Source organism: Callithrix jacchus, chromosome 12, assembly GCF_049354715.1.
Source record: "Callithrix jacchus isolate 240 chromosome 12, calJac240_pri, whole genome shotgun sequence".
NCBI classification, from domain to species: Eukaryota; Metazoa; Chordata; class Mammalia; order Primates; family Cebidae; genus Callithrix; species Callithrix jacchus.
In genome coordinates this window covers 22,831,093-22,857,583 of record NC_133513.1, presented here as the reverse complement: position 1 = coordinate 22,857,583, position 26,491 = coordinate 22,831,093, and the positions used below count along the sequence as shown (strand labels likewise).

At 49.3% G+C, this 26,491-nt stretch overlaps 1 protein-coding gene across 2 annotated transcripts in view; it reads right to left on the bottom strand.

Annotated features, from left to right (window-relative positions):
- The window catches only part of EEF2K (eukaryotic elongation factor 2 kinase), an 85,827-nt gene that overhangs the window by 19,497 nt on the left and 39,839 nt on the right, over window positions 1–26,491 (bottom strand). Inside the window, exons 3-15 of one of the 2 annotated variants that reach the window (XM_078344867.1) lie at window positions 23,240–23,340; window positions 20,691–20,751; window positions 18,533–18,570; window positions 17,903–18,074; window positions 13,046–13,195; window positions 12,512–12,644; window positions 12,127–12,254; window positions 11,193–11,394; window positions 9,322–9,389; window positions 7,060–7,137; window positions 4,838–4,900; window positions 2,873–3,007; window positions 2,521–2,709 (exon numbers count right to left, since the gene is read on the bottom strand). In XM_078344867.1, the coding sequence (XP_078200993.1) occupies window positions 2,521–2,709; window positions 2,873–3,007; window positions 4,838–4,900; window positions 7,060–7,137; window positions 9,322–9,389; window positions 11,193–11,394; window positions 12,127–12,254; window positions 12,512–12,644; window positions 13,046–13,195; window positions 17,903–18,074; window positions 18,533–18,570; window positions 20,691–20,751; window positions 23,240–23,340 (1,518 nt within the window). The remainder of the gene's footprint in view (window positions 1–2,520; window positions 2,710–2,872; window positions 3,008–4,837; window positions 4,901–7,059; window positions 7,138–9,321; window positions 9,390–11,192; window positions 11,395–12,126; window positions 12,255–12,511; window positions 12,645–13,045; window positions 13,196–17,902; window positions 18,075–18,532; window positions 18,571–20,690; window positions 20,752–23,239; window positions 23,341–26,491) is intronic. The other variant, XM_078344868.1, reaches the window with a different exon arrangement.

Sequence of the window (26,491 nt, the reverse complement as noted above, 5' to 3'; positions counted from 1 at the left end):
ACTCCATCTCAAAAAAAAAAAAAAAGTTATATTAAGATGAGGTCATGCTGGATGTTGGGTGGGCCCTAAATGCCATATGACTGCTGTCTTTATAAAAGCAGAAGAAACGGAGACAGGGACACAAGGGGAGGATGGAGACAGAGATTGCACTGATCCAAGCCAAGGAATAATGAAGACTGCCAACGATGCCTAGAAGCCAGAAGAAATGAAGAAGGATTCTCCTCTCAAGCCTTCAAAGGCATGGTTCTACTGACACCTTGATTTTTGGAATTCTAGCTTCCAAAACTATGACAGAACAAATTTCTGTTGTTATTAGCCACCTGGTTTGTGGAATTTCTTAAGGAAGTCCTAGGAAATGAACACACTCTGGAATTACATATAAGTAACTAATAATGAGAGGATGAGAGGATGCGGGGAAGGTAGGAGGGAGATTTTTCACTGTACAGCTTTTTTTTTTTTTGAGACCGAATCTCACTCTGTTGCCCAGGCTGCAGTGCAGTGGTGTGATCTCAGCTAACTGCAACCTCTGTCTCCTGGGTTCAAGCAATTCTCCTGCCTCAGTCTCCCGAGTAGCTGGGATTACAGGCACACACGACCACACCCGGCTAATTTTTTATTTTTTTTTGGTAGAAATGGGGTTTTGCCATGTTGGCCAGGCTGGTCTTGAACTCCTGACCTTAAGTGATCTGCCCCCCTCAAAGTGCTGGGATTACAGGTATGAGCCACCACACCCAGCCTAAGCTTTTTATATTTAAAAAAAAAAATCCTTTTTGGCTAGGCGTGGTGGCTCACTCCTGTAGTTCCAGCACTTTGAGAGGCTGAGGCAGGAGGACTGCTTGAACCCAGGAGGTCAAGGCGGCAGTGAGCTACAATCACGCCATGGCACTCCAACCTGGGCGACAGAGTAATACCCTGTCTCTAGAATAGTCAGAGTGGTGGCTCATGCCTGTAATCCCAGCACTTTGGGAGGCTGAGGCAGGCAGATCACCTGAGGTCAGGAGTTAGAGACCAGCCTGGCCAACATGGTGAAACTCTGTCTCTATTAAAAATACAAAAATTAGCTAGGTGTGGTGGTGGACACCTGTAATTGCAGCTACGCAGGAGGCTGAGGCAGGAGAATCCCTTGAACCTGGGAAGTGGAGGTTACAGTGAGCTGAGATCACACCACTGCACTTCATCCTGGACAACAAAGCAAGACTCTGTCTCAAAAGAACAAAAACAAAACAATAAATAAGGTTTTAATCACATCAATGTAATTACTGATTCAAAAAGCTAAATACATGAAGGACTTTGGAGTATCTTCCCACCCTCTTTGAGTCTGAGATCCATCCACCCACTGGGCCACACCCTGCACCCACGCTGAGCCTAGGTCACCTGTCCATGGGCAGGCAACCTTGGCCCATGGGATGGGGAGGATGGGAACAGGTATACTGGGAGCATGTGCCCACCAAAGGCCTCTCAACTTCTCCTGGGAAAAGATCCCATTCCCTGGACCTTGCCAGATCCCAGTCATTCAATCCTTTCCTCCCTCTGCCCACGGCCTAGGGTCAGAAGGAGCAAACCCCCACACAATTGCCCTGCACATCCACACTCTGCTGCTTTGGCTCCAGTTCTGCCTCAGCTCCTGCTGCACCTCTAGCTATACCTCTAGATGCACCCTAACTCTCACCTCTGGGCTTGAGCACATGCGGTACCTTCTACCTGAGCTGCTCACCTCCCCAACTTGGCCTGGCTCATTCCCCTTGGGTCTTCAGGTCTAAAGCAGATATCCCCCCAACCCACTTTTTTTTTTCTTTTAGAGACAGGATCTCACTGTTGCTCAGGCTGGAGTGCAGTAACACGGTCTTGGCTCACTACAAACCCCCGCTTCCTGGGTTCAAGAGATTCTCCCACCTCAGCCTCCCAAGTAGGTGGGATTACAGGTGCACACCACCATGTTCAGCTAATTTTTGTATTTTTTTGGTACAGATGGGGTTTCACCATGTTGGCCAGGCTAGTCTCAAATTACTGGCCTTATGTGATCCACCCATGTCAGCTTCCCAAGTGCTGGGATTAAAGGCGTGAGCCACCTAGCCGGCCTAACGTAGGTATCCCTTTATCTGTTCATTCCATAAATCTGTACTGAGCATTGACGCAGTGCCAGGCCCCAACCACTAGGGATACAGCCAAAACCAATGAGCGTTCTGGAAGCCTGCACCAACCCCTCCAGGCCTCAGTTACAGCCCTTCCTCACGTGTTTCCACCATGTCTTCTGTTTCTCCCATCACACCATGTCCATGTTATTGCCTGGAAATGTGACTCACCTTCCCGTCATTCTCCAAAGACAGAGATCGATTCTGCCAGTTTCAACTCATTTGAAAGGGCCTGCCCCCAAACTAGTGCCCTGGACATTTCTGTGGCATGCAGAAACCTCAGGATAGAAGGCACGTGAATGCATGGCTTCCAGGATGGGAGGCAGGTGAATGACAGGGTGACCAAGTCCAACCCCCACCTGCAGCTGTGTTCCTGCCACCTGCTCACCTTCAGAGAGACGTTGGCTAGAATGTGATGGGGCAGCTGCGAGTACATGAGTCCCAGGCCCACAATGGCCTCCAGCTCGCCCAGGTCAGCCGCGTGTTCCAGGTGGAAGACGGCCGACTCCTGGTCCCACTCCTCGCCCTTCTTGCAGAAGCGCCCACCCTCGTGGTAGCGCACCATGGCCAGATGGACCTGCCACACAGACTACAGTGTCAGCCCAGCTGTCTGGCCGGCCGAAGCCGCACCCAAGACCGCCCAGCCAGCCTGCGGGAGAAAGTGATTAGCGTAGGAGAGGCTAGAGCCGGGAGGATCCAGGTTAATGCAGACAGGGCTCCAAAATGGGCATCGCCGATACCTTCCCCAAAATGGACTTCCCAATTTTCTTTTCGAGGTCCAGAGCATTAAGCCTTTGCACTTCCAGGGCCACGGCCGAAGCCCTCGGCAGGTGGAGGCGGGAGGAGTTGAGGAGATTCCACTTCTCTACACAGACCTGAAGGGAAAGAACCGGCCAGAGAAGCGAGGGGCTGGGGGTGGATACAGCATCACAGCTGTCAGCAGCCCCTGCTGCACAGGAGCCTGGCTAGAAGGAGACGGGGAGTGAACCCTTGCGATGTCAAAGTTTATTGGTCAAACATGGCTCCAATGTGTTTTTTTGAGACAGATTCTTGCTCTGTTAGCCAAGCTTGAGTGCAACAGCACAATCTTGGCTCACTGCAACCTCCGCCTCCCAGGTTCGAGCGATTCTCCTGCCTGAGCCTCCTGAGTAGCTGGGACTACAGGCATGTGCCACATGCCTGGCTAATAAGGATCCAATTTTAATCATTCAAATTCAATCAGCTCATGGATTCAGGAGCTAGCGGAACAGATTTCAGCAGCTCAAGGAAGCATCTCCCTGTCATTTACCAATCTGGGTTTGGTTTTTTTGGGGGGGTCTGACCCTAAACCACCCCCCTTTATGAGGTCCCCACATAAGGCACCAGAAGACTCCCACTTCAGACCTTCCAGCAAATCCACTTTGCTTTCCTCTGCAAGTCACCACAATGACAAGAGCAATATCAGCAGGGTGCTTTAGGAAATGGGCTTAAAAAATACATCATTTCATGGCCGGGCGCAGCGGCTCGAACCTGTAATCCCAGCACTTTGGGAGGCCGAGGCGGGTGGATCACGAGAGATTGAGACCATCCTGGTCAACATGGTGAAACCCCGTCTCCACTAAAAATACAAAAAATTAGCTGGGCACGGTGGCGCGTGCCTGTAATCCCAGCTACGCAGGAGGCTGAGGCAGGAGAATTGCCTGAACCCAGGAGGCGGAGGTTTCGGTGAGGCAGAGGTTTCAGTGAGCCGAGATTGTGCCATTGCACTCCAGCTTGGGTAACAAGAGCGAAACTCCGTCTCAAAAAAAAAAAAAAAAAAATACATCATTTCTCCTAGGCAAAGATGCCATGTCCAGAGGCTCTTGCAGGATACACCCAGGCAGGTGTGTGTGCACATGTGCATGCTAAACATCTTGCAACGCACAGGGAAGCCCCCTCAACAAGGAACGATTCAGCCCATAATGCCAATAGTGCCTTGCTTGAGCAACCCTGTTTCACACCTAGCTGAGAAGATCCTGATCTGGCTAAAACATAGTGCATGGTAAATAATCAGTGTTCTGGGAGCAGCAAGAGTCATGCCTGCGGGGGAGGTCAGGAAAGGCTCCTGGAGGAGGTACCCCTGAGGTCCAGGCTTGCAGAGCAGGGAGGATTTGAAGAGAGAAGACAGAGGGGGACAAAGGACATTGCAGGCAGGAGAAAGATTCGCTTTAGCAAAGGCTCAAAGGTGAGCAGTTCAAAGCATGTGTGGGAATCAGTTAGAGAGGTAGGTAGGGCACAGGGCTGGTCTTTCCCAGACACGCTGATGCTTGTTAGACATACAAGCGAGGGTAACCGGGGGAACGTTGCTTAAGAACCAGTTTCTCATACATAAAATGGGATGAGTGACATTAGCCTATGTCCTGGGTGGTTGCAAGAAGAAAATTGATTAATGCTGCAAAGCGCCTTTATGGCAGGCACTTAAGACAGGAGCCGTAGCTGTTGTGATTTCCCCTCGAGGATGAGGCTGTCCTGTTCTTCTCTAATCTCTACAAATTCCCCAATATCCTGCCCAGCAGAGGTTCAAACAGCAATTGCCCAGGAGATTTGTTGCTTTGCAAAATCTTCCTTTGGCACATGTGCGAGACAGATGGGCAGGCAGCAGAGACTTTAGACAGGAGAGACTTAAGACAGCAAGAGCCTGGAGGAGGCAGGGAAGCGGCGGTGACAAGGGTGACTCAGGGCATTACCCGTCCGGAGCTGCCCAGGCTGTCTTCGTCAGACTCATACTTCCGATTACCGTTGGAATGGCCCTGAATGGAGGCAGAGATTACAGTGATCCAAAGTGCAAAGATTCTTCCCAGGAACCTCTCCTGAGAGCTGCTCCAGCCCTCCTCCCTGGAACCAGCCTGGCCCTCCCAGGTGACCCTTCTCTCAGAAAATTGGCCCTACATTCCCAGGTGACACGGGAACTCGTCTGCCAAGCAGAAGGGATGTTGGCAGGGATGACATGCTGGTGCGGTCACAGCCTAGCTGTCCCTCTCCCTGTGTGAGCAGGTGGAACTGACTCAATAGTGCAGGATTCCAGCACAAAGCCATGGGGGGAAGGGGGCTGAGTCCTAGCCAGAGCACCTACTGCATGTTTAGTTTTTTTATGTGAGACATGGGTCTCCCTCTGTTGCCCAGGCTGGAGTGCAGTAATGCCATCAAAGCTCACTGTTGCCTCAAACTCCTAAGGTTTAAGCAATCCTCTCGCACTGCCCTCCCAAAGTGCTTGAATTGCAGGTGTCAGCCACCATGCCCAGCCAAAGTGCTTTTCTTATTTTTTTTTTGAGACAAAGTCTCGCTCTGTCATCTAGGCTGGAGTGCAGTAGCACAATCTCGGCTAACTGCTGCACCCTCCATCTCCTGGGTTCAATCGATTCTCACCCCTCAGCCTCCCAAGTAGCTGGGATTACAGGTGTCTGTTCCTATGCCTGGCTAATTTTTATATTTTTAGTAGAGATGAAGTTTCTTCATGGTGGCCAGGCTGGCTTCAAATTCTGACCGAAAGTGATTCCCCCCACCTTGGCCTCCCAAAGTGCTAGAATTACAGCCCCACCCCCCCTTTTTTTTTTGCTCCTGTTGCCCAGGCTGGAGTGCAATGGCACGATCTTGGTCCTGCAACCTCCACCTCCTGGATTCAACTGATTCTCCTGCCTCAGCCTCCCAAGTAGCTGGGATTACAGGCATGCACCACCATGTCTGGCTAATTTTGTATTTTTAGTAGAGATGGGGTTTCTCCACGTTGGTCAGGCTGGTCTCAAACTCCCGACCTCAGGTGATCTGCCCACCTGAGCCTTCCAATGTGCTGAGATTACAGGTGTGAGCCACCACGCAGCTTTTTTTTTTAAAAAGACAGAGTCTTGCTCTGTCACCCAGAGCTGGAGTACACTGGCATGACCTTGGCTCACTGCAGCCTTCACCTTCCAGTCTCAAGTGATCCTCATGCCTCAGCCTCCCAAGTAGATGGGACTAGAGGAGTGCATCACTGCACTGGGCTAATTTTTGTATTTTTAGTAGTGATGGGGTTTCACCATGTTGGCCAGGCTGGTCTTGAACTTCTAGCCTCAAGTGATCTGCCTGCCTCAGCCTCCCAAAGTGCTGGGATTACAGGCATAAGCTACTACGCCTGGCCAGCATGTTCTTTATTTACAATCATAAAGCTGAGATCAGAGGTGTCTCAGCAAGACTGGCCTTGATGTGCAGGCTCCATTCCAGCACAGGGTAAGACCTCTAAATGGCAGATACTGTCTGAGGCTGCCCTCACCAGGATGCTGCTAGGAAGCTGCCGTAGGAAACTGACCTCCAAGGCCCTCCTCCCCGGGGCCTCACAGGATCCTGCATATGAGTGGGTCCAATTATTACTCACGATTCTCTCTGCTCAGCAACCCAGGGCTCCCACTTCACCGTAAGATTTGTCAGCCATTATCAGCCTTACATCTAAGACTCCACACTTGCCCAGTTACTGGTTGACATGATCCTGTTTTATCTTCTCCCTTGCATTTATCTTTATCTGAAATGCTTTTTTTTTTGAGACAGAGTCTCACCGTGTTGCCCAGGCTGGGGTGCTGACTGCAACCTCCATCTTCTGGGTTCAAGAGATTCTCCTGCCTCAGCCTCCCGAATAGCTGGGATTATAGGTATGTACCAACATGCCTGGCTAATTTTTGTATTTTTAGTAGAGATGGGATTTCACCATGTTAGCCAGGGTAGTCTGGAACTCCTGATTTCAGGTGATTCACCCGCCTTGGCCTCCCAAAGTGCTGGGATTACAGGCCACCACGCTGGGCCTGAAATACTCTTTGTTAATTTACCTGTTTTCTTTCCAGGACCCACTGATACTCCCCTTCCAGGAAGGGGAGTTTTTATTTTCCTGGAGGATAAACGAGACAATAGGAGACACTGGTCTTATTTCCTGGGGTTTCCTTACATGTTCTCGTGGCTCAGGGTCATCCAGGTCACCCCGCTTCTCACTGGGGTATCCACTGTCCCCACTGTTCTCAGAGTCCTGTGGAGAGAAGATGATCTTAGGGTCCTAGTGGTCCCGAGTGCCTGGCAGTGATTGTGACACGTGAACACCCCAACTACTGTCTCTGTCCCATTAACTAACACCCTGCTCCTGCTGTCCCTTGCCAACTGCGTTTCAAGGGAGCAGTATAAAGTAACAGCAAGAACCCTGGGCTCTACAGCCAGGTGACCTGGGCTGGAATCCTGGTTTTATTTCTTGCCAGCTGAGACCCTGGGCAGTTGCTTAACTTCTCTGAGCATCAGTATCCTTAGTGATGAGATTCATTACAGCCCCTACATCAAAGGGCTGTGTGGGTGAAACACACTGTTACACTCTGAGAGTGTGGATCACAGGAAGTGCTTTACTGAGAGTGACTCACCCTTTTCACAGTCGAAAAGCAAAGGCTGGTTTAAGTGCTATGAACCACGGACAAAAATATAGCATTGGGAACAATATTTACTACAAATAAGCCCTCAACCAAAAACACACAGGTCACCGGGGCATGTTTTTTATTCCCCCTGGTCTCAGTTCTGTTCTGAAAAGGAATCTGGTGTAACTTACAATCTCTAAAACTTCACTCACGTGCGTATGAACATTGAATGATAGCTCTCTCTGCATGTTACCTGCACTGTACCATTAGTAACAGAATATTTTAATTTCCTTCTTTATTCTACTAAGAAGTATTTCTTTGCTCTGTGGGTGTGTGAGGCGGGGGGCAGGGTCTCTGCTGCCCAGGCTGGAGTGCAGTGGTGTGATCTCAGTTCATTGCAACCTCCGCCTCCCAGGTTCAAGCAATTCTCTTGCCTCAGTCTCCCAAGTAGCCGCAATTACAGGTACACACCACCATGCCTGGCTAATTTTCATATTTTTTGTAGAGATGGGGTTTTCATCATGTTGGCCGGCTGGTCTGGAGCTCCTGGCCTCAAGTGATCTGTTCACCTCAACCTCGGATAGTGCTGGGATTACAGGCATAAGCCACCTCCCCCAACCTCTACTAAAATGTATTTCTTTTTCTTTTCCTTTTTTTTTTTTTGAGACTGAGTCTTGCTCTGTTGCCCAGGTTGGAGTGCAGTGGTGCAATCTCTGCTCACTGCAACCTCCACTTCCTGGATTCACCTGTCTCACCCTCCTGAGTAGCTAGAATTACAGGCGCCTGCCACCACACCTGGCTAATTTTTGTATTTTTAGTAGAGACACGGATTCATCATGTTGGTTAGGCTGGTCTTCGAATTCCTGACCTCAAGTGATTCACCCGCCTCAGCCTCCCAAAGTGATGGTATTGCAGGTGTAAGCCATGGCACCCAGCCTCTACTAAGAAGTATTTCTTTCTTCCTTTCTTTCTTTTTTTTGAGACAAGATCTTGCTCTGTCAGGCTGGAGTGCAGTAGTGTGATGACAGCTTACTGCAGCCTCTGCCTCCCAGGCTCAGCAGATCCTCCCACCTCAGCTTCCTGAGAAGTACCTGGGACTACAGGTAGGTGCCATCATGTCTGGCTAATTTTTGTATTTTTTTGTAGATATGGGGGTCTTGTCATATTGCCTAGGCTAGTCTCAAACTCTCGGGCTCAAGTGATCTGCCCACCTTGGTCTCTCAAGATGCTGGGATTATAGGCATGAGTTACCTTGCCTAGCCAATTTTACTAAGAAGTACTTCAAACACACACACACAAGCATAGAGAGTATTATAATTCACCACAGTATGCATTTGTGTGAATGCAAATAAGATACCTTCAGTTTCTTACAAGCAAGACAACCCAAACCTTCAGGAAATGTTCTGTTTATCTAACTGCAGAGCTAGATATGAAGAGCTAGAACACATGGCTTACTGTGCTATATGTTATACATGGGGGCCCTATAGGATAACCCAAACACGTGAGGCCAAACAAAACCTGGGGCTGAGCCTGGCATTTACTACAAGATTGCATTGTTGCTGATTGGGAGTCCCTCTTACCTAACCATCTCTGGGAACTTCAATGGACCCATCTTTTCCCAGAAAAAAAGCTCAGCCTTGGGCTGGAGGTTGACATTCATCTGCATCCTCCCTAACTCCCCCATCCTGTGCCTTTCTGGCAGTGTCTGGGCTGGGCTTCCCACCTCCAAGCTGAAGATTCATTCTAGGAGTGAATTTGCTCCTCCCACCCCTGCTGGCATCTGAAGCCTGCAGCCTCCCTTCCTCCACACTCACCCGGTGGTTGTCTAGATGATCATGGTCCCTGGATGCCATGTTATCGAGGTCAGTGAACACCGGCCAATCTGGTCAGGGAAAAACAGACATCATGTCCTGGTTCCACTACTGGAACATGCACGAGGCCAACCCATGGCCTAGGGAAGTCCACACTTGCCACCAAGCCGTTTTTAAGTTTTAAAGAAAGGCACAAAAAAGAAGAATGTTCTCAGCACCTGGAAGCTAAAGTTCTTCCTTGAAAACTTATTCTAAGTCTGCTATTTGCCAACTACGTAATTCTGGACAAAGGGTGTCAACTATGTGTGTGTCCTCAGGGTTGTCACAATGCAATTATCCTTGTAATGTGTTTATCAGCATATGTGCCTGACCACCACTTGGTCCTCAAAAGGTGCAGTTGTGAAGGAAGTAAAGACATCCGTACATTTGGGCCTCAAGAAGTGGACCTTGGACAGCTTCAAAACCAACCATCTCTCACCGGGTGCAGTGCCTTATGCCTGTAATCCCAGAACTTTGGGAGACCAAGGCAGGTGGATCGCCTGAGGTCAGGAGTTCGAGACCAGTCTGGCCAACAGAGTGAATCCCCATCTCTACTAAAAATACAAAAATTAGCTGCATGTGGTGGCATGCACCTGTAATTCCAGCTACTCAGGAGTCTGAGGCAGGAAAATTGCTTGAACCCGGGAGGTGGAGGTTGCAGTGAGCCAAGATTGTACCACTGGACTCCAGCCTGGGTGACAGAGCAAGATTCCATCTCAAAAACAAACAAACAAACAAGCAAACAAACAACAACAAAAACAAAAACAAAAAAAACCACCAACCATCTCCTGGTGGTTCCCTATGTCTGTCTCCTACCCTATAGAGACAAATCTGTCTGCCTGTTTTTATAATTTGTAACAACAGTGTTTATGTTTTTAAATGATAACAAAAATTACATTTCACCATCCATAGTTTTATTTGAACACAGCCAGGTCTACTCATTTAACGATTTTCTATGGTAGCTTTCAAGCTCCAAATGCAGAGTGAATGACCTGCAAAGGTTAAAATATTTACTCTCTGGCCTTTTAAAAAAGTCTGTTGACTCCTGTTCCAAACTATTCCAAAGATCTTCCAGTGGAAACATCTAAAAGTCTTCTTTAATGTTTGATACTAAACTCTCTCTTCCAAAGGTATCAGAAGTGAGAAAAATTAAAAAACTAAATAATAAAATCTTCTCCTCCTCCTGAGCCTGCTCCCACTCATACTTTTCCTGAATGCATGAGTTCCATTTCTTCAGGCCAGCACCCTGGGATCAGTCTTGCCTCTATCCTTTCCCACAGGCTCTTGTCTGAATCACCAGCAAACTCCATCCTTTCAACATCAGAAATAATGATTCTGTTTTTCCCCTTTGAGCCATTAATATCATGTTCATAAGTTTTCTAATACTGAACAACCCTCAGATTCCTATGAAATCCCTATTTAACTGGGACAGGTGAGCCTTTTAACACACTACTATTTTTATTTGTTAATATTGAGATTTTTTTTTTTGTTCTCTCTCTATATATATACACAAATAAAAATTTTAAATAAGGTTGGGATATAATTTTCTTTTTTAGTTTGTCAAGTTTACTATATTTTTTTTTTTTGCTGGTTTTGCTGGTTTCATAAAACACACGGATAAATGTAACCTCGTTTCCTACAATAGGGGTTCTTTTTATAGCATTTGGATGATCTGTTTTGAAAGTTCACTCAATGAAACTCACTTATAAAACCACTGGGGCCACGAACCTTTTTGATTAGCATGTCTGATTTTTCTAACGTAAATGAAAACCAGTTTAGCTCTGCTCTACCTGAACCCTCCAAGCACAGTGACTGGGGACCAAACCATCACTCACGGAGGTGGTCCAGCTTCTGGCTGTGTGGTGTGGCCGAAGATGGAGAAGAAGGGAGGGAGTCAAAGGTCATGTCACTCATGTTCTCATCTCCAGAGTTCTCTGACAGGGGACGGAGCAGGGGGGGCCGACTTCCAGAGAGGGTCCTTATTCGCGGGCTCCCACATTTTTCCTCTGTTCCCCTCAAGATGGTCTTGGCTGATTGCTGGGGACATTAACAGGGATACTCATGTCACACACACACCCTGTGGGAAATAAAGGGCTCTTCCTATTATTCCTCTAGCCCTGAAATCCCTTCATCTGTAGCTTCTAAACATGCCTGTTTAGGGGCTGATATATTGTCTCAAAAAAATAAAAAATCAGTAGGGAATTAAACCTAAGTCCTCCAAGAAAGGGCATCAGGGACAGAAGCTCAGAGGACCTGCTAGCCAGCATCCCCTAAAGCACTGACCACATTCCACAGCCTGGAGCTGGAGAAAGCATCCCACTCTATGTCCAGCATCCTAGGCTGGTCTTGGCAACATTCTCTTGTCTCTGGTCCAAATAGCAGTGGGAGGGATGGGAGTTATCCTGCTGAGGTGCCTGGAGAGCCAGGTCTAAGACCAGTTCAGTCGTTTGTCTGAACTGAATATAACACACAAACACACACACACCACATGCCTTCTCACTATCTCTACATGTCTATTCCCCTCACTCTGAGAATAAATGGGCCCAACCTAAGCAGATACCAGCTGCTAGACTGTGAGACACTCAGGAGGACTCTGTGCACTGAGCTGGAGGGGACAGCCTGGGGCACAGATGGGACAGATGCTTCCAGCTCTGGTATTTGTCAGTTAAGCACTGCTCGGCCTGGCTGTCACCACACAGGGGAGCAAGGCTTGCTGCGCGGGTAGCAGAAGGGCCCACCAGGCCAAGCAGGGTCACACCAGGCACCCACCAGCAGCTTGGTGTTCTGATTCACTGCGTCCCTCTCCCGGGGCGAGAGGTCAAAGGGAGCAAGGCCCATGCTCTCACAAATCCGGTTGCAGGCATGAGAGTAGAAGAAAAGCGCCATCCCGCGGACACCTGTGGACAGAGCAGGGGTGTCTGGAGTGTTGCTTTGCTCTGTGACGGGGAACAGGCAGTGGTGGGCCTCAGACACATGGCCAGGGCAGCTACAAAACTTGTGGAGCTGGGAGGCATCAGACATCCAGGCTCCCATCTCCACAATCTTGGGAAAGCGCAGACAGTGTCTCAGCCTATTTCCTTGGCTGCACAAAGAGCTCAGAGGTTTTAGCAGGGAGTGTGGTTTCTGGGGAAACAGGTTGGCTCTCCCCACCTACCTAGGTTGCCGTCACCAAAGTCAGTGCCCATCTCTGTGTGGATCTGTGGGTCAGTGTAGAGATCCCCAACTCCCTGGATGTCCACCACTATCAGCTGATGGCCGGAACGCTCAAATGTGAAGTGGCTGAAGGCCTGCACGGGGACAGGAAGGAAAAGGAGATGTCAAGAGACAGGCTGAGGGCTGTGCAGGCACTGGCCACACCTCTGCTCTGGGGGTTGAAATGCCCCAGCTTTGCCCATGCTGAGAGGCTTTCTCTGCAAGGAGGAGTTATATAGAGGAAAAGACAAAGGAAAAAGGCCGGTTCAGTTAGGCAGGGACTGTGGGCTGAAGGTCCTGTGGCCACCTTAGGTAAGAGAAGCTGTCATGGGGTGACAGGTGTCCCGTTATAGTCTCCTTCAGAATGCTCACAGGGCTCCTCTGAGGGTGAGACTCCAAGCCCACAAGGACCATCCTCTTTGGGGGCTAAACCTGGCCAGGATCCCATCCCAAAGGGCTGGGGTGGGCAGAGCATGCAGGTAAGCAGGGGCCTCACCTGCGGTGTCAGGCGGATGTTGTCGTCACGGACAAAGCCTGAGTTGGAGTTATACTTGATGTACTTGCCCTCGATGTAGTGCTCCAGATGGAAGAGGGGCTGGCCTGGTCTGTCCTTTAGCTCAAGGATGCACATCTGCATGATGTCCACCTGATGGGATGGGAGTGGGAGTGGGCTCAGGTGGGAGGGCCCAGTGCACCTCCTCTGAGAATCGGCAGCAGGAGTGCTGAGAGGAGCTGGCCTGCCTGGGCTCAGACCCTGGCTCCGTCACTTACTAGCTCTCTACTGCAGGAGCTCCTGATGATGCCCAGAATCTGATCTCCTCTTTTCCTTTCATTTTTTTTTAATTAAAAAATACATATTGCTGGACGCAGTGCAGTGGCTCATGCCTGTAATCCCAGCACTTTGGGAGGCCAAGGTGGGCAGATCACGAGGTCAAGAGATTGAGACCATCCTGGCCAACATGGTGAAACCCCATCTCTAGTAAAAACACAACAATTAGCTGGGTGTGGTGGTGTGCGCCTGTAGTCCCAGCTATTCAGGAGGCTGAGGCAGGAGAATTGCTTGAACCTGGGAGGTGGAAGGTGCAGTGAGTCAAGATCGCACCACTGCACTCCAGCTTGGTGACAGGGTGTGATTCCATCTCAAAAAAAAAAAAAAAAATTAATAAATAAAACAAAAGCACAAAAATTAGCTGGGTGTGGTAGTGTCTGCCTGTAATCTCAAGGGGTCTGAGGCAGGAGAATCACTTGAACCCAGGAGGCAGATGTTGCAGTGAGCCAAGATCATGTCACTGTACTCCAGCCTGGGTAATAGAGTGAGATGCCATCTCAAAAAAAGAAAATTCTTTTTGGAGACAGGGTCTCACTCTGTTGCCCAGGTTGGAGTGCATAATTATGGCTCATGATAGCCTCAAACTTCTGGGCTCAAGCGATCCTCCCACCTCAGCCTCCCGAGGAGCTAGAACTACAGGTGTACGTCACTACACACTACATATGGCTCATATCTAAATATTTTTATCGAGACGAGGTCTCGCTCTGTTGCCTAGGCTGGTCTTGAATTGGCCTCAAGCAATTCTCTTAACTTCCAGCATCCTCCCAGAGCATTAGGATCACAGGATGCAGCCACTGTGCTCAGCTCTCTTTTCCTTTTAGAATGAAACCCTGGATCGCTGAGTTTTTTTTGTTTTTGAGATAGAGTCTCACTCTGTTGCCAGGCTGGAGTGCAGTGGTGCAATATTGGCTCACTGCAATCTCTGCCTCCTGGGTTCAAGCGATTGCCCTGCCTCAGCCTCCTGAGTAGAGACTACAGGTATGCACCACCTTGCCTGGCTAATTTTTTGTATTTTAGTAGAGACAAGGTTTCACCATGTTGGCCAGGATGATCTCGATCCCCTGACTTTATGATCTCTCCACCTTGGCCTCCCAAAGTGCTGGGATTATAGGCCAAAGCCACTGCACCCAGACCCCAAATCACTGAATTTTAAAAGGGTCCATAGCCACCCACTAGGGATGACATTGCTAAGATTCCCTTGCAGCTAAGTATGGCCACATGACCGTGCCTGGCCAATGGGAACTGAGCATTGCAATGACAAAACTCCAGCCTGCCCTATAAGGTGGACTCTGCTTGGGAGCCAGAACTGATCATGTGGTCCATGGCAAACCCCTGAGGGGATGGCAGACAAACAAGACCAAAGGAACCAGGTCTCTAGATGGCTTCAAGGAGATGAGGCACCAGCCTACCCCAAGTCACCCACCAATGCAGGACCTCCACACAAGTGAGACAGAAACTATTTCATGTCTGCACATATTTGTGGGTCTGTTTGCTAAACAACTTAGACTATGCCTTACAGTAATACCATGAATTTGGGAACATTTATGAATTTTACCTCTCTATGCCTCAGTTTCCTCACCTGCAGAAAGAGTCTCAGACTCAGCCTGTGAATTAAATTTGTTGATGCAAAAAGGAGCCAAACAATGTTTGCTTTTGCTTTATTTTATTTTATATTTTATTTTTTTGAGACAGAGTCTCACTCTGTTATGGCCCAGGCTGGAGTGCAGTGGTGCAATCTTGGCTCACTGCAACCTCCGCCTCCTGGGTTCACCTCTGCCACGGCCTCTCGAGTACCTGGGAGACTACAGGCACCCGTCACCATGCCCAGCTAATTTTTATATTTTTAGTAGACACAGTTTCACCATGCTGGCCAGGCTGGTCTCGAACTCCTGACCTCAAGTGATCTGGCCGCCTGGCCTCCCAAAGTGCTAGGATTACAGACATAAGCCACTGTGCCTGGCCACTCATTTTATTTTTATCAGAAGCCACAATTCTAGAGAAATATAAAGCAACCTCTAAACAGCAGTTCTCTCCCTGCAATGGGAAATTATAGGGAACGTTGACATTCCTTGTTGAATTTTTTTTTTTAACAAAGTCTATATTTAATTTTGTACACAGAAGAAAATCTACAAATAGTGCATATGGCTTATAGAGTAGAGTAGGAGAGATGAAGGACTCTAGCTTGTATCTCTTGTCCTGTTACACAAGGACTCACCCTTGGCCCCCATGTCCCCTCAATGCCACCTCTTGGGAGGATCAGGTCCCAGGTTTCCCAAGGAAATGACTATCCAGGGAGAGTGGGTCACCAGACAGGCAGACAGCAACTGCAGAAGCCGAAGGGGTCCAGATCTGAGAGCAGAGAACTTGCCCCAAATGAGGCCTCAGTTGGTTCTGAGAACCAGCCTGAGGGGAAGGCAGGAAGGGGCGGTTCTCAGAGGGTTCTGTCCCAAAGGCTGGTTCTATCCCTACAAGAAAACCTACAGCATGGCCACCTGTTCAGCCAGAGGGCTCCCTGGGCGAGGGGCAGTGGCACAGCCACAGCAGACAGCCAGCACCTCCTCAAACAACCACACCCCTCTCCTTCCCTTATCAACCCCAGTATTATTATTATTATTATTATTACTATTACTATTTTGGGACGGAGTCTTGCCCTGTCACCCAGGCTGGAATGCAGTGGCACAGTCTTGGCTCACTGCAGCCTCTGCCTCCCTGGTTCAAGTGATTGTCCTGCCCCAGCCTCCTGAGTAGCTGAAATTACAGGTGCGCACCACCACACCCGGCTAATTTTGTACTTTTAGTAGAGATGGGGTTTCATCATGTTGGCCAGGCTGGTCTTGAACTCCTGACCTCAGGTGATCTGCCCCTCAGCCTCCCAAAGTGCTGGGATTACAGGCATAAGCCACTGCATCTGGCCTACCACATTATTCTTTACTGAACACCTAGGTGCTAGGAGACAGCAGTGAACAAGAAAAAAGAAAATCTTTGCCTTTAGGGGAGAGAAGCACCCAAAATATTAACTAAATGAATGACACACTAAGTGCTCCGAAGAACAGAAAACAAAAACCATAATGACGTGGCAGAGGTGACGGGTGGAGGCACCGCTTCTTTCGGGCTCTGAGACAGGGTGGCTGATGAGGTGACACAGGAGCTGAGACCTGAATTACATGAAGAGTATGTCTCTATCAGCAATGAGAAAACGGACTAATACACATTCCCAGCTCTTTTCTTCTGCTTTTTCTTGGGAGTCTCTCCTTTTCCAGTCTTGGTCTCTGTGATCTGGATGAAACACCTACATTCCTAGCTCTAAGGGCAGGCATGTGGCTTGGGTGTGCCCACTCTGCATATTCCCACCCGTTGGCCACTGTGATTGGCTCAGCATTAGGCATCTAAACTAATCAGAGCCAATGAAACCCAGCTCTGAGACTTATTAGAACTTCTGGGGAAATAGCTGTCATTCCAAAAAGACCTTGGGCCTGCTGGGGGCCAAAGTGCTACCACAAATGCAGAGTCTGCCTGAGAATGATGCCAACCCAGAAGAACACCCAGGCCAGAGATGGAGAAGATTCTGACAACCTCAGTTTAATCCTGAATCCAGCCATGCCTGTGTGGCCAGCATTATGTCAGATATATAAGACAACGAATTCCCTTTTTGGATTAAGCAGTTTGAGTGGGTTTCTGTTGTTTGCAAACAAAAATCCTGACTAATAGATCCCATCCGTAACTGAGGATGAAAACATTCCAACCTCGGAGCTCTGTTTTTAGGAATAAATGACCTGAGACAGGTGCAGTGGCTCATGCCTGTAATCCCAGCCGTTTGGGAGACCAAGGTGGGCTCCTGCTTGAGGCCAGGAGTTGGAGGCCAGCCTGGGCAACATGGCGAAACCATGTCTCTACAGAAAATATAAAAATCAGCTGGGCATGGTGGTGTGCCCCTGTAGTCCCAGCCACTCAGGAGGCTGGGCTGGAAGGATTGTTTGGGCCCGGAAGGTTGAGGCTGCAGTGAGCTGGAATCATGCCACTGCACTCTGGCCTGGGCAACCAAGAAAGATCCTGTCTCAAAAAAATTAAAAAAAAATAAATAAACGATGTGTTTCATCACGCTCAGTAAATGGTGGTTTTTATTAGCTACTATTAAGAAGGTGAAAGAGACCGGGCATGGTGGCTCACATCTGTAATCCCAGCCCTTTGGGAGGCCGAGTCAGGCAGATCACTTGAGGTCAGGAGTTCGAGACCAGCCTGGCCAACATGGTGAAACTGTCTCTACTAAAAATACAAAAATTAGCCAGGCATGGTGGCAGGCACCTATAATCCCAGCTACTTGGGTGGCTAAGGCAGGAGAATCATTTGAACCCGGGAGGTGGAGGCTGTAGTCGCACCACTGCACTCCAGCCTTGGTGGGAGACAGAGTGAAACTTTATCTCAAAAAAAAAAAAAAAAAAAGGAGGGTGAAACATGGCCCTCTTTCCCAGACACTGTGCCCAGCTGCCCTGACATGGAAAGGGGGCAGGTAGCAGGGCCACGCACCTGCTTGGGGGGCTTGTGCCGATTATACTCCTCCCCCCAGAGCTTGGCCTCCATCTGTAGACGCACGTCCTCAAAGTACACATCCCGGTCCACAGGCTCGATGTAGCGTTTTGCCACGTAGTTGGAAGCTCCCTTCCACTGCTGGGCGTGCAGGAAGTTGGAGAGCTTCTTCCTGTGGGGAGAGGCAGCAGGGGGCCTACCTGGGCACTCTGGGATTCACCAGGGACACAGCCCTGGTCCTCAGGACAGCGAGACCCTGTCTGACCTGGTTGGCTGGCTGGCGGCAGGAAGAAAATGCAGGAGGTAGGAAGGACTTCCCCACCCCTCCACATCCTTCTAAGAGCTGGGATAGGGTGATTAAAGGTCACTGTTAAAGGTCTCCTATCTCATTTCCCTTGACCCCCAACACTAGGGCAGAGATAAGTGGGGTGTTCCCTGTTCTTCCTGAGCCCATCTTCCCAGCCAGGCCCAACGTGTGACCCGAGGGAGACCAGATGGAGAGGAACCTGGGCTACAAGAACGCAGAGGCCCCTGGCTCCATTCCTTGGCTGAAAATGTCCCAATGCCTCAGCTCTTAGGAGCCTGAGGAGACTCTGGGGAGAACCCCAAGAGCCAGGCCGAGTCACTTACGTCCGGAAGCACTCCCTCATCGCTCCTCGGCCGAAGGGCTGAAAGACACCGCAGAGAGTTATCAGTATCAGTCCCCATGCCCCACCCAATAAGACCCTAAGTCAGGAGGCGCTCCCTTTGCACATCCCCCATCAAATGAGTGCCCTGGGCCTCATCTGAATCCCAAAATCCCCAGAGCTCTCCTTCTATGTCTCAGCACCAAACCCATTGAGACCTTCCAACCTAGAGGTGGCCAGAATGACAAAGACACCCCCTCCATTTCTCCACCCCAGCTGAGGAAAAAACCCCATGAGGGCAGGATGCTGGGGGAGGGACAGTGCATCTCAGAGGATGTTTTCACAGCCCTGACTCTAAGAGAAAAACAGTGGAGACAACGTACGTGTCCAGCAACAATATGCTGGAAAAATCAATCAGGTCTATTCCTTCAATGAAATACCACACAGCAATGAAAACCGATGCAAAATGTTGACCAAAAGAACCCAGGAGCAGTGGCTTATGCCTGTAATCCCAGCACTTTGGGAGGCCGAGGCGAGAGGATCACTTGAGGCCAGGAGTTCAAGACCAGCCTGGAAAACATAGCGAGACCTTCCTCTCTACAAAAAAATTTTAAAACTTGGCTGGGTGTGATGGTGCATGCCTGTAGTCCCAGCTACTCAGGAGGCTGAGGTGGGAGAACTGCGTAAGCCCAGGAGTTCAAGGCTGCAGTGAGCCAAGATCATGCATGATTACACCCCAGCCTGGGCAGCAGAGCAAGACTCTTTCTAAAAAAGAATACCTGTTGGCCGGGCACAGTGGCTCACGCCTGTATTCCCAGCACTTTGGGAAGCCAAGGCGGGTGGATCATGAGGTCAGGAGTTCGAGACCATCCTGGCTAACACGGTGAAACCCTGTCTCTACTAAAAATACAAAGAATTAGCTGGGTCTCATGGCTCGTGCCTGTAGTCCCAGCTACTCAGGAGGCTGAGACAGGAGAATCGCCTGAACCTGGAGCTTGCAGTGCTGAGATCGCGCCACTGCACTCCAGCCTGGGTGACAGAGTGAGACTATGTCTCAAAAAAAAAAAAAAAAAAAATAGAATACCTGTTGTATGTCCTCACTTATATGAAGTTAAGAAATAGGCAGAAGCTCTGGGCACGGTGGCTCAAGCCGGTAATCCCAGCACTTTGGGAGGCCGAGGCGGGTGGATCACGAGGTCAAGAGATCGAGACCATCCTAGTCAACATGGTGAAACCCCGTCTCTACTAAAAATACAAAAAATTAGCTGGGCATGGTGGCGTGTGCCTGTAATCCCAGCTACTCAGGAGGCTGAGGCGGGAGAATTGCCTGAACCCAGGAGGCGGAGGTTGTGGTGAGCCGAGATCGCGCCATTGCACTCCAGCCTGGGTAACAAGAGTGAAACTCCACCTCAAAAAAAAAAAAAAAAAGAAATAGGCAGAAGTAATTTAGGGTGATAGAATTCAGAGTGGTGCTTACCCTGGGGGTGTGGGAGGAGTGACTGAGAGGGGCTTGAGCAGGCTGGCTGCGTTGTTTGCTGATATGGGCACTGGTAAGGCAGTGTGCTCATTTTGTGAAAACTCACCAAGCTGTACCCTTTTGTGTGTATATTGTACATTACACTAAAACAAAGTTTCACAAAGCAATCCTTACTCTCAATATGCAGGAAATACCTATTTTTTAGTCTTTTATCTTTTTTTTTCTTCAAAAGGCTGGTTGTGGCTGGGTACAGTGGCTCATGCCTATAATCCCAGCACTTTGGGAGGGGGAGGCAGGAGGATCATTTGAGCCCAAGCATTTGAGACCAGCCTGGGCAACACAGTGAAACCCATGTCTCTACAAGAAATAAAAAAAATAGCCAGGCGTGGTGGTATGTACTTGTAGTCGCAGCTACTTGGGAGGCTAAGGTGGGAGGATGGCTTGAGCCCAGGGGTTCAAGGCTGCTGTGATTGCATCACTGCACTCCAGCCTAGGCGATAGAGTGAGACCCTGTCTTAAAAAATAAAATGCTGGTTGCAACCAATAAATCAACAGCAACAAAGAATCCCCCAAAGTTACAAAAATTAAATAAAGTGGAAGTGGGAGGGAGGGGCACACAGACCAAAGTCAGCTACAGAAAGTCCCTGCTCAGCCCTGTCCCCACGGGGCTCAAGGCCCTGCTCACCTGAGATGCCATCTTGATCAGAACTTCATCGTTCACCCATTCCCCGGTGACCGCGTTGTACCTGCAGAGACCCGCCCACCCCAGGGCACAGCGTCCGTCACATGGTCCTGTTCCTTATGGGCTAAAAGCCAAAGACCTTTCTGGGCTCCTCACTCGCTTTAGAACCAGCCCACCCTCCACCATGGCCCATAGCCCAGCCAACCTTCTAGGATGGGTTGTAGACACTGTCCCTCTCTCCCAAGTCTCAACATACTGGTCTCTGTCCCTTTCCTCAAACCCACTGTTCCCTCACTACCATGTCCCCCATTTTTATATCCCCAGCACTCATTGCTGTGCTGTTCACTGGCATGTTCCACATCTGGGGCCCCTACTGGACTGTATCCCCACAAAAGCAGACCCATGTCTTAGTTACCCAGGACCTGGTGCGTGTGGATGCTTAATAAATACACATGGTGGATGAATGACTGAATAAATGACATCCTTTTTTTGAGACGGAGTTTCATTCTTGTTGCCCAGACTAGAGTGCAATGGCATGATCTCGGCTCACTGCAACCTCCGCCTCCTGGGTTCAGGCAATTCTCCTGCCTCAGCCTCCCAAGTAGCTGGGATTACAGGCATGGGCCACCATACCCGGCTAATTTTGTATTTTTAGTAGAGGCGGGGTTTTGGCATTTTGGCCAGGCTGGTCTCAAACTCCTGATCTCAGTGATCCGACTGCCTTGGCCTCCCAAAGTGCTGGGATTACAGATGTGAGCCACCACCCCTAGTCTTCCGTACCCTTTGGAACATCCTTTACATTAACCAGTAAATGGTACTAAGTGTTTCCCTGAGTTCTGTGAGCCGCTCCAGCAAGTTAATCGAGCCTGGAGGGGGTCATGGGAACCCTGATTTACAGCTGGTCAGGAGAGGTGAAACCACCTAGGGCTTGCGATCAGCAGTGGAAGTTGGGAACGGTCTTGTAGGATTGAGCCCTCAACCTGTGGGATGTGATGCTATCTCCCTGTAGATGGGTGTCAGAATTGAATTGAATCAGGCTGGGCACGGTGGCTCACGCCTGTAATCTCAGCATTTTGGGAGGCTGAGGCAGGCTGATCACCTGAGGTCAGGAGTTCCAGACCAGCCTGACCAACATGGAGAAACCCCATCTCTACTAAAAAAAACCCACAAAATTAGCCTGGCGTAGTGGTACATGCCTGTAATCCCAGCTACTTGGGAGGCTGAGGCAGGAGAATCACTTGAACCTGGGAGATGGAGGTTGCAGTGAGCCGAGAAAGCCCCATTGCACTCCAGCCTGGGTGACAAGAGCGAAACTCATCTCAAAAAAAAAAAAGAATTGAATTAAATCAGGATACCCAACTCAAAATTCCATCAATGCCTTCAATTAGAGAAACTGAATTAGAGGCACATCTGCTGGGGTCTACTGCAGATTTGACTACTTGCTTGTGGGTGGGGAGAAATCCCCACACATTTTAAGCTCATAGAAGCATTCTGGGTCATAGGATTACATCAGGTGAAATTAAGTTTGTTTTTTCCACAGATTGGTTCATACCTCAGGCAGAGAGAGCTTGGAGAGGGTTCTGGGAACATTTCCATCTCTCCTTTCACAGAGCAAATCAGCCCCTGGTCCTGGCCAGGACACACACAAGTCCGCCTGGTGGAAAGCGCCTCGGCTCAATGGATCCCTAAAGTCTGAAACCTCCCTGAGGGCTGAGGTGTTCTTAGCTCTAGTTGGAGGCCTCCCTGGGTTCACCCCTCAGCTGGGGCAGACTCCAGAACACCCCCGCCCTCGTGAGAACAGAGCCTGATGCCTCTACCAGGAAAAACAAGCAGAGGCTTGACGGGTTAACCTCCTCTGGGCTCAGAGGGAGGAAAGCTCTTCAGAGCTGCACACTTGGCACCAGCAAGTACAGTTGATGCTTGAATGACATGGGTTTGAAGTGCGTGGGTCTGCTTATAAGTGGACTGTCTTCAATCAATATATTGGAAAACGTGTTAGAGATTTGCCACAATTTTATTTTTGAGATGGAGACTCACTCTGATGCCCAGGCTGGAGTGCAGTAGCGCTGTATCAGCTCACTGAAACCTCTGCTTCCCGGGTTCAAGTGATTCTCCTACCTCAGCCTCCTGAGTAGCTGGGATTACAGGCACCCACCACCATGCCTGGCTAATTTTTGTACTTTTAGTAGAGATGGGGTTTCGCCATGTTGGCCAGGCTGGTCTTGAACTCCTGACCTCAAGTGATCTGCCCACCTCAGCCTCCCAAAGTGCTGGGATTACGGTAAGAGCCACCACATCTGGCCAGAAATTTGCAACAGTTTAGAAAAACTAGCTCAGTCTAGCCTGTCTAATAGGTACCTTGTTTGAACCACAGGAAGGATTCAGTGAGGTCATGCACTGAGGCTTAAGCATACATTAGCCCTCCAACATTAGCGGCTCATATGGTTACTCCCTTCTCCTGACCCCCAAGAGTACTTAGGCCTCACTGATTGGGAGCAGACGCTGGAAGTACAGCCCCTGGGACTCCTTGAGACCCCAGATAAGCTGCTGACCTGTGTCGCGTAGCACGTTCGGTGGCAATGTCTTCGAGGTGGAACTCAGCCCAGGGGTCCGGCATGTGCTTGGCCTTCTCGATCGCATGCTTCCAGGCTTCCTGCGGAAGGCAAAGGGGAAGGTAGGAACATCTGGCCCAGGTCAGGGGCTCTGGGGACAGTGCAGCCTCCTCCCACCCTGTTATTTCCTCTGGAGAGGCAGACAGTATCAGGACAGAGAGAGACTCCTGTCTAATAGCCTATCAAGAACCCAGTCCCCAAGCGAGCCTATCTGGGCTCATGGGCACAGCCTCCCTGTGGGCAGAAATGGCATATCTTAACTATACAACACTTGGAATCAAAGAGTTGAAAATAAGATACCATTCTCCCATTCAGGCTGGCAAACATTTCACCATTTTACACACACACACACACACACACACACACACACACACAGTCTCATTCTGTCACCCAGGCTGGAGAGCAGTGGTGTGATCTTAACTCACTGCAACCTCCACCTCACGGGTTCAAGTGATTCTCATGCCTCAGCCTCCCAAGTAGCTGAGATTCCTGACTACTTTTTGCATCTTTTTTTTTTTTTTTTTTTGGTAGAGAAAGGGTTTCACCATGTTGGCTGGTCTTGAACTCCTGACCTCAAGTGACCCACCTGCCTTGCCTCCCAAAGTGCTGAAATTACAGGCACAAGCCACCACGCCCAGCCTTTTTTTTTTTTTTTTGGGACAGGGTCTCTCTCTGTCACCCAGGCTGGAGTGCAGTGGTGCAATTTTGGCTCACTGCAACCTCTGCCTCCCAGATTCAAGTGATTCTCCCACTTCAGCCTTCTGAGTAGCTGGAACTACAGGCACATACCACCATACCCGGCTAATTTTTGTACTTTTTGGTAGAGATGGGGTTTTGCCGTGTTGGCCAGGCTGGTGTCGAACTTCTGACCTCAAGTAATCCATCCATCTTGGCCTCCCAAAGTGCTGGCATTACAGCAGGTTGGCAATTGTTTAAATGAGATGAAACATTTTAGCAAGTGCTGGCTTGGATATCAGAGAAAGGGTATCCTCACACACCATCCGGGGGTATAAAACTTTTCTAGGCGGGGTGTGGTGGCTCACACCTGTAATCCCACCATTTTGGGAGGCTGAGGCAGGTAGATCACCTGAGGTCAGAAGTTAGAGATCATCCTGGCCAGCATGGTGAAACCCCATCTCTACTAAAAAAATACAAAAATTAGCCAAGTATGGTGGCAGACAACTATAATTCCAGCTACTCAGGAGGCTGAGGCAGGAGAATCGCTTGAATCCAGGAGGCAGAGGTTGCAGTGAGCAGAGATGGCACCATAGCACTCTAGCCTGGGGGTCAAGAGTGAGACTCCATCTTAAAAACAAAACAAAACAAAACAAAACAAAAAAACTTTTCTGAAAGGCAGTATGGCAATGCTGAAAACTGAAAAAAAAATGCATTCTTTAATTCTGACCCAGTAGATATAGATCTGGTTCTACTTCTAGCAACCAATCACATAGAAATGCGAACATGGGCCAGGTTCAGTGGCTCACACGTGTAATCTCAACACTTTGAGAGGCCGAGGCAGGGGGATCACTTGTGCCCAGAAATCTGAGACCAGCTGGGCAACATAGTGAAATATCATCTGGACAGAAAATTTTTAAAAAATGTATTCCACTGCACTCCAGCCTGGATGACAGAATGAGACCCTGTCTCAAAAAAGGAAAGAGACAGAGACAGAGAGAGAGAGAGAGACAGAGACAGACACAGACAGACAGACACAGACACAGACACGCAGACATGCAGACAGAGAGAGGGGAGGGGAGAGGAGAGGAACCAATCACATAGAAATGCGAACTTGGGCCAAGTACAGTGGCTCACACATGTAATCTCAGCACTCTGGGAGGCTGAGGCAGGAGGATCACTTGTGCCCAGGAGAGGAGAGGAGTGTGCAAGCATATATGTACGAAAAGCACCACTGTGATCAGGCAAAACCGAATTCAGTCCAGGAGTTCATCTGTGCAGAGGGGTTAAAACACATTTTAATTATATCAATTTAAAAAGCTGCACTTGGGCCGGGCGGTGACTCAAGCCTGTCATCCCAGTACTTTGGGTGGCCAAGGCAGGTGGATCAAAAGGTCAGGAGTTCAAGACCAGCCTGACCAACCTGGTGAAATCCCATTTCTATTAAAAAATAAAAAAGTTAGCCAGGCATGGTGGTGCATGCCTGTAATCCCAGCTACTCAGGAGGCTGAGGCAGGAGAATTGCTTGAACCTGGGAGGCAAAGGTTGCAGTGAGCCAAGATTACACCACTGCACTCCAGCCTGAGCAACAAAATGAGACTTCATCTCAAATAAATAAATAAATGAATAAATGGCTGCACTTTGGCTAGGCTCAGTGGCTCACACCTGTAATCCCAGCACTTTGGGAGGTCGAGGCGGGCTGATCACCTGAAGTCAGGAGTTCGAGACCAGCCTGGCCAACATGGTGAACCCCCAATTTTACTAAAAATACAAAAATTACCTCGACGTGGTGGCATATGCTTGTAATCCCAGCTACTTGGGAGGCTGAGGGAAAAGAACCACCTCTAGGAGGTGGAGGTTGCAGTGAGACGACATCATGCCATTGCACTTCAGCCTTGGTGACAGAGGGAGACCCCATGCAGGAAAATTCATCGTGCAGAACAGCCCTGTTTCAGGGTTGCTAGCATCCCGGCCTTCCCTAACTCTGTGCCAACAGTGCCCCCACGTCATTGTGATGACCCAAAAGATCTCCCTTTTTTTTTTTTTTTTTTTTTTTTCCTAACAGACACACATTGCTGAGATTCAGAAGACTTCCCAAATTAATCAATATCTATTGAGAGCGGCCAGGTGTGGTGGCTCACACCTATAATCCTAGCACTTTGGGAAGCTGAGGTGGGTGGATCACCTGAGGTTAGGAGTTCAAGACCAGCCTGGCAAACATAATGAAACCCCATCTCTACAAGAAAGAAAGAAAAGAAAGCAAGCCAGCCAGCCAGCCAGTTGGATGCATGCCTGTAATTCCAGCTACTTGGGAGGCTGAGGCGGGAGAATCACTTGAACCTGGAAGGTGGAGGTTGCAGTGAGCTGAGATCGGGCCACTGTACTCCAGCCTGGGTGAGAGAAAGAGACTGTCTCAAAAAAAAAAAAAAAAAAAGAGTCCAGCTTCCCATGGACTCAGCCCAAAAAGGGCTGCACCTCGTCCCCGGCATGAGCCCCTCACTGGGTCCTGCTTAAAAT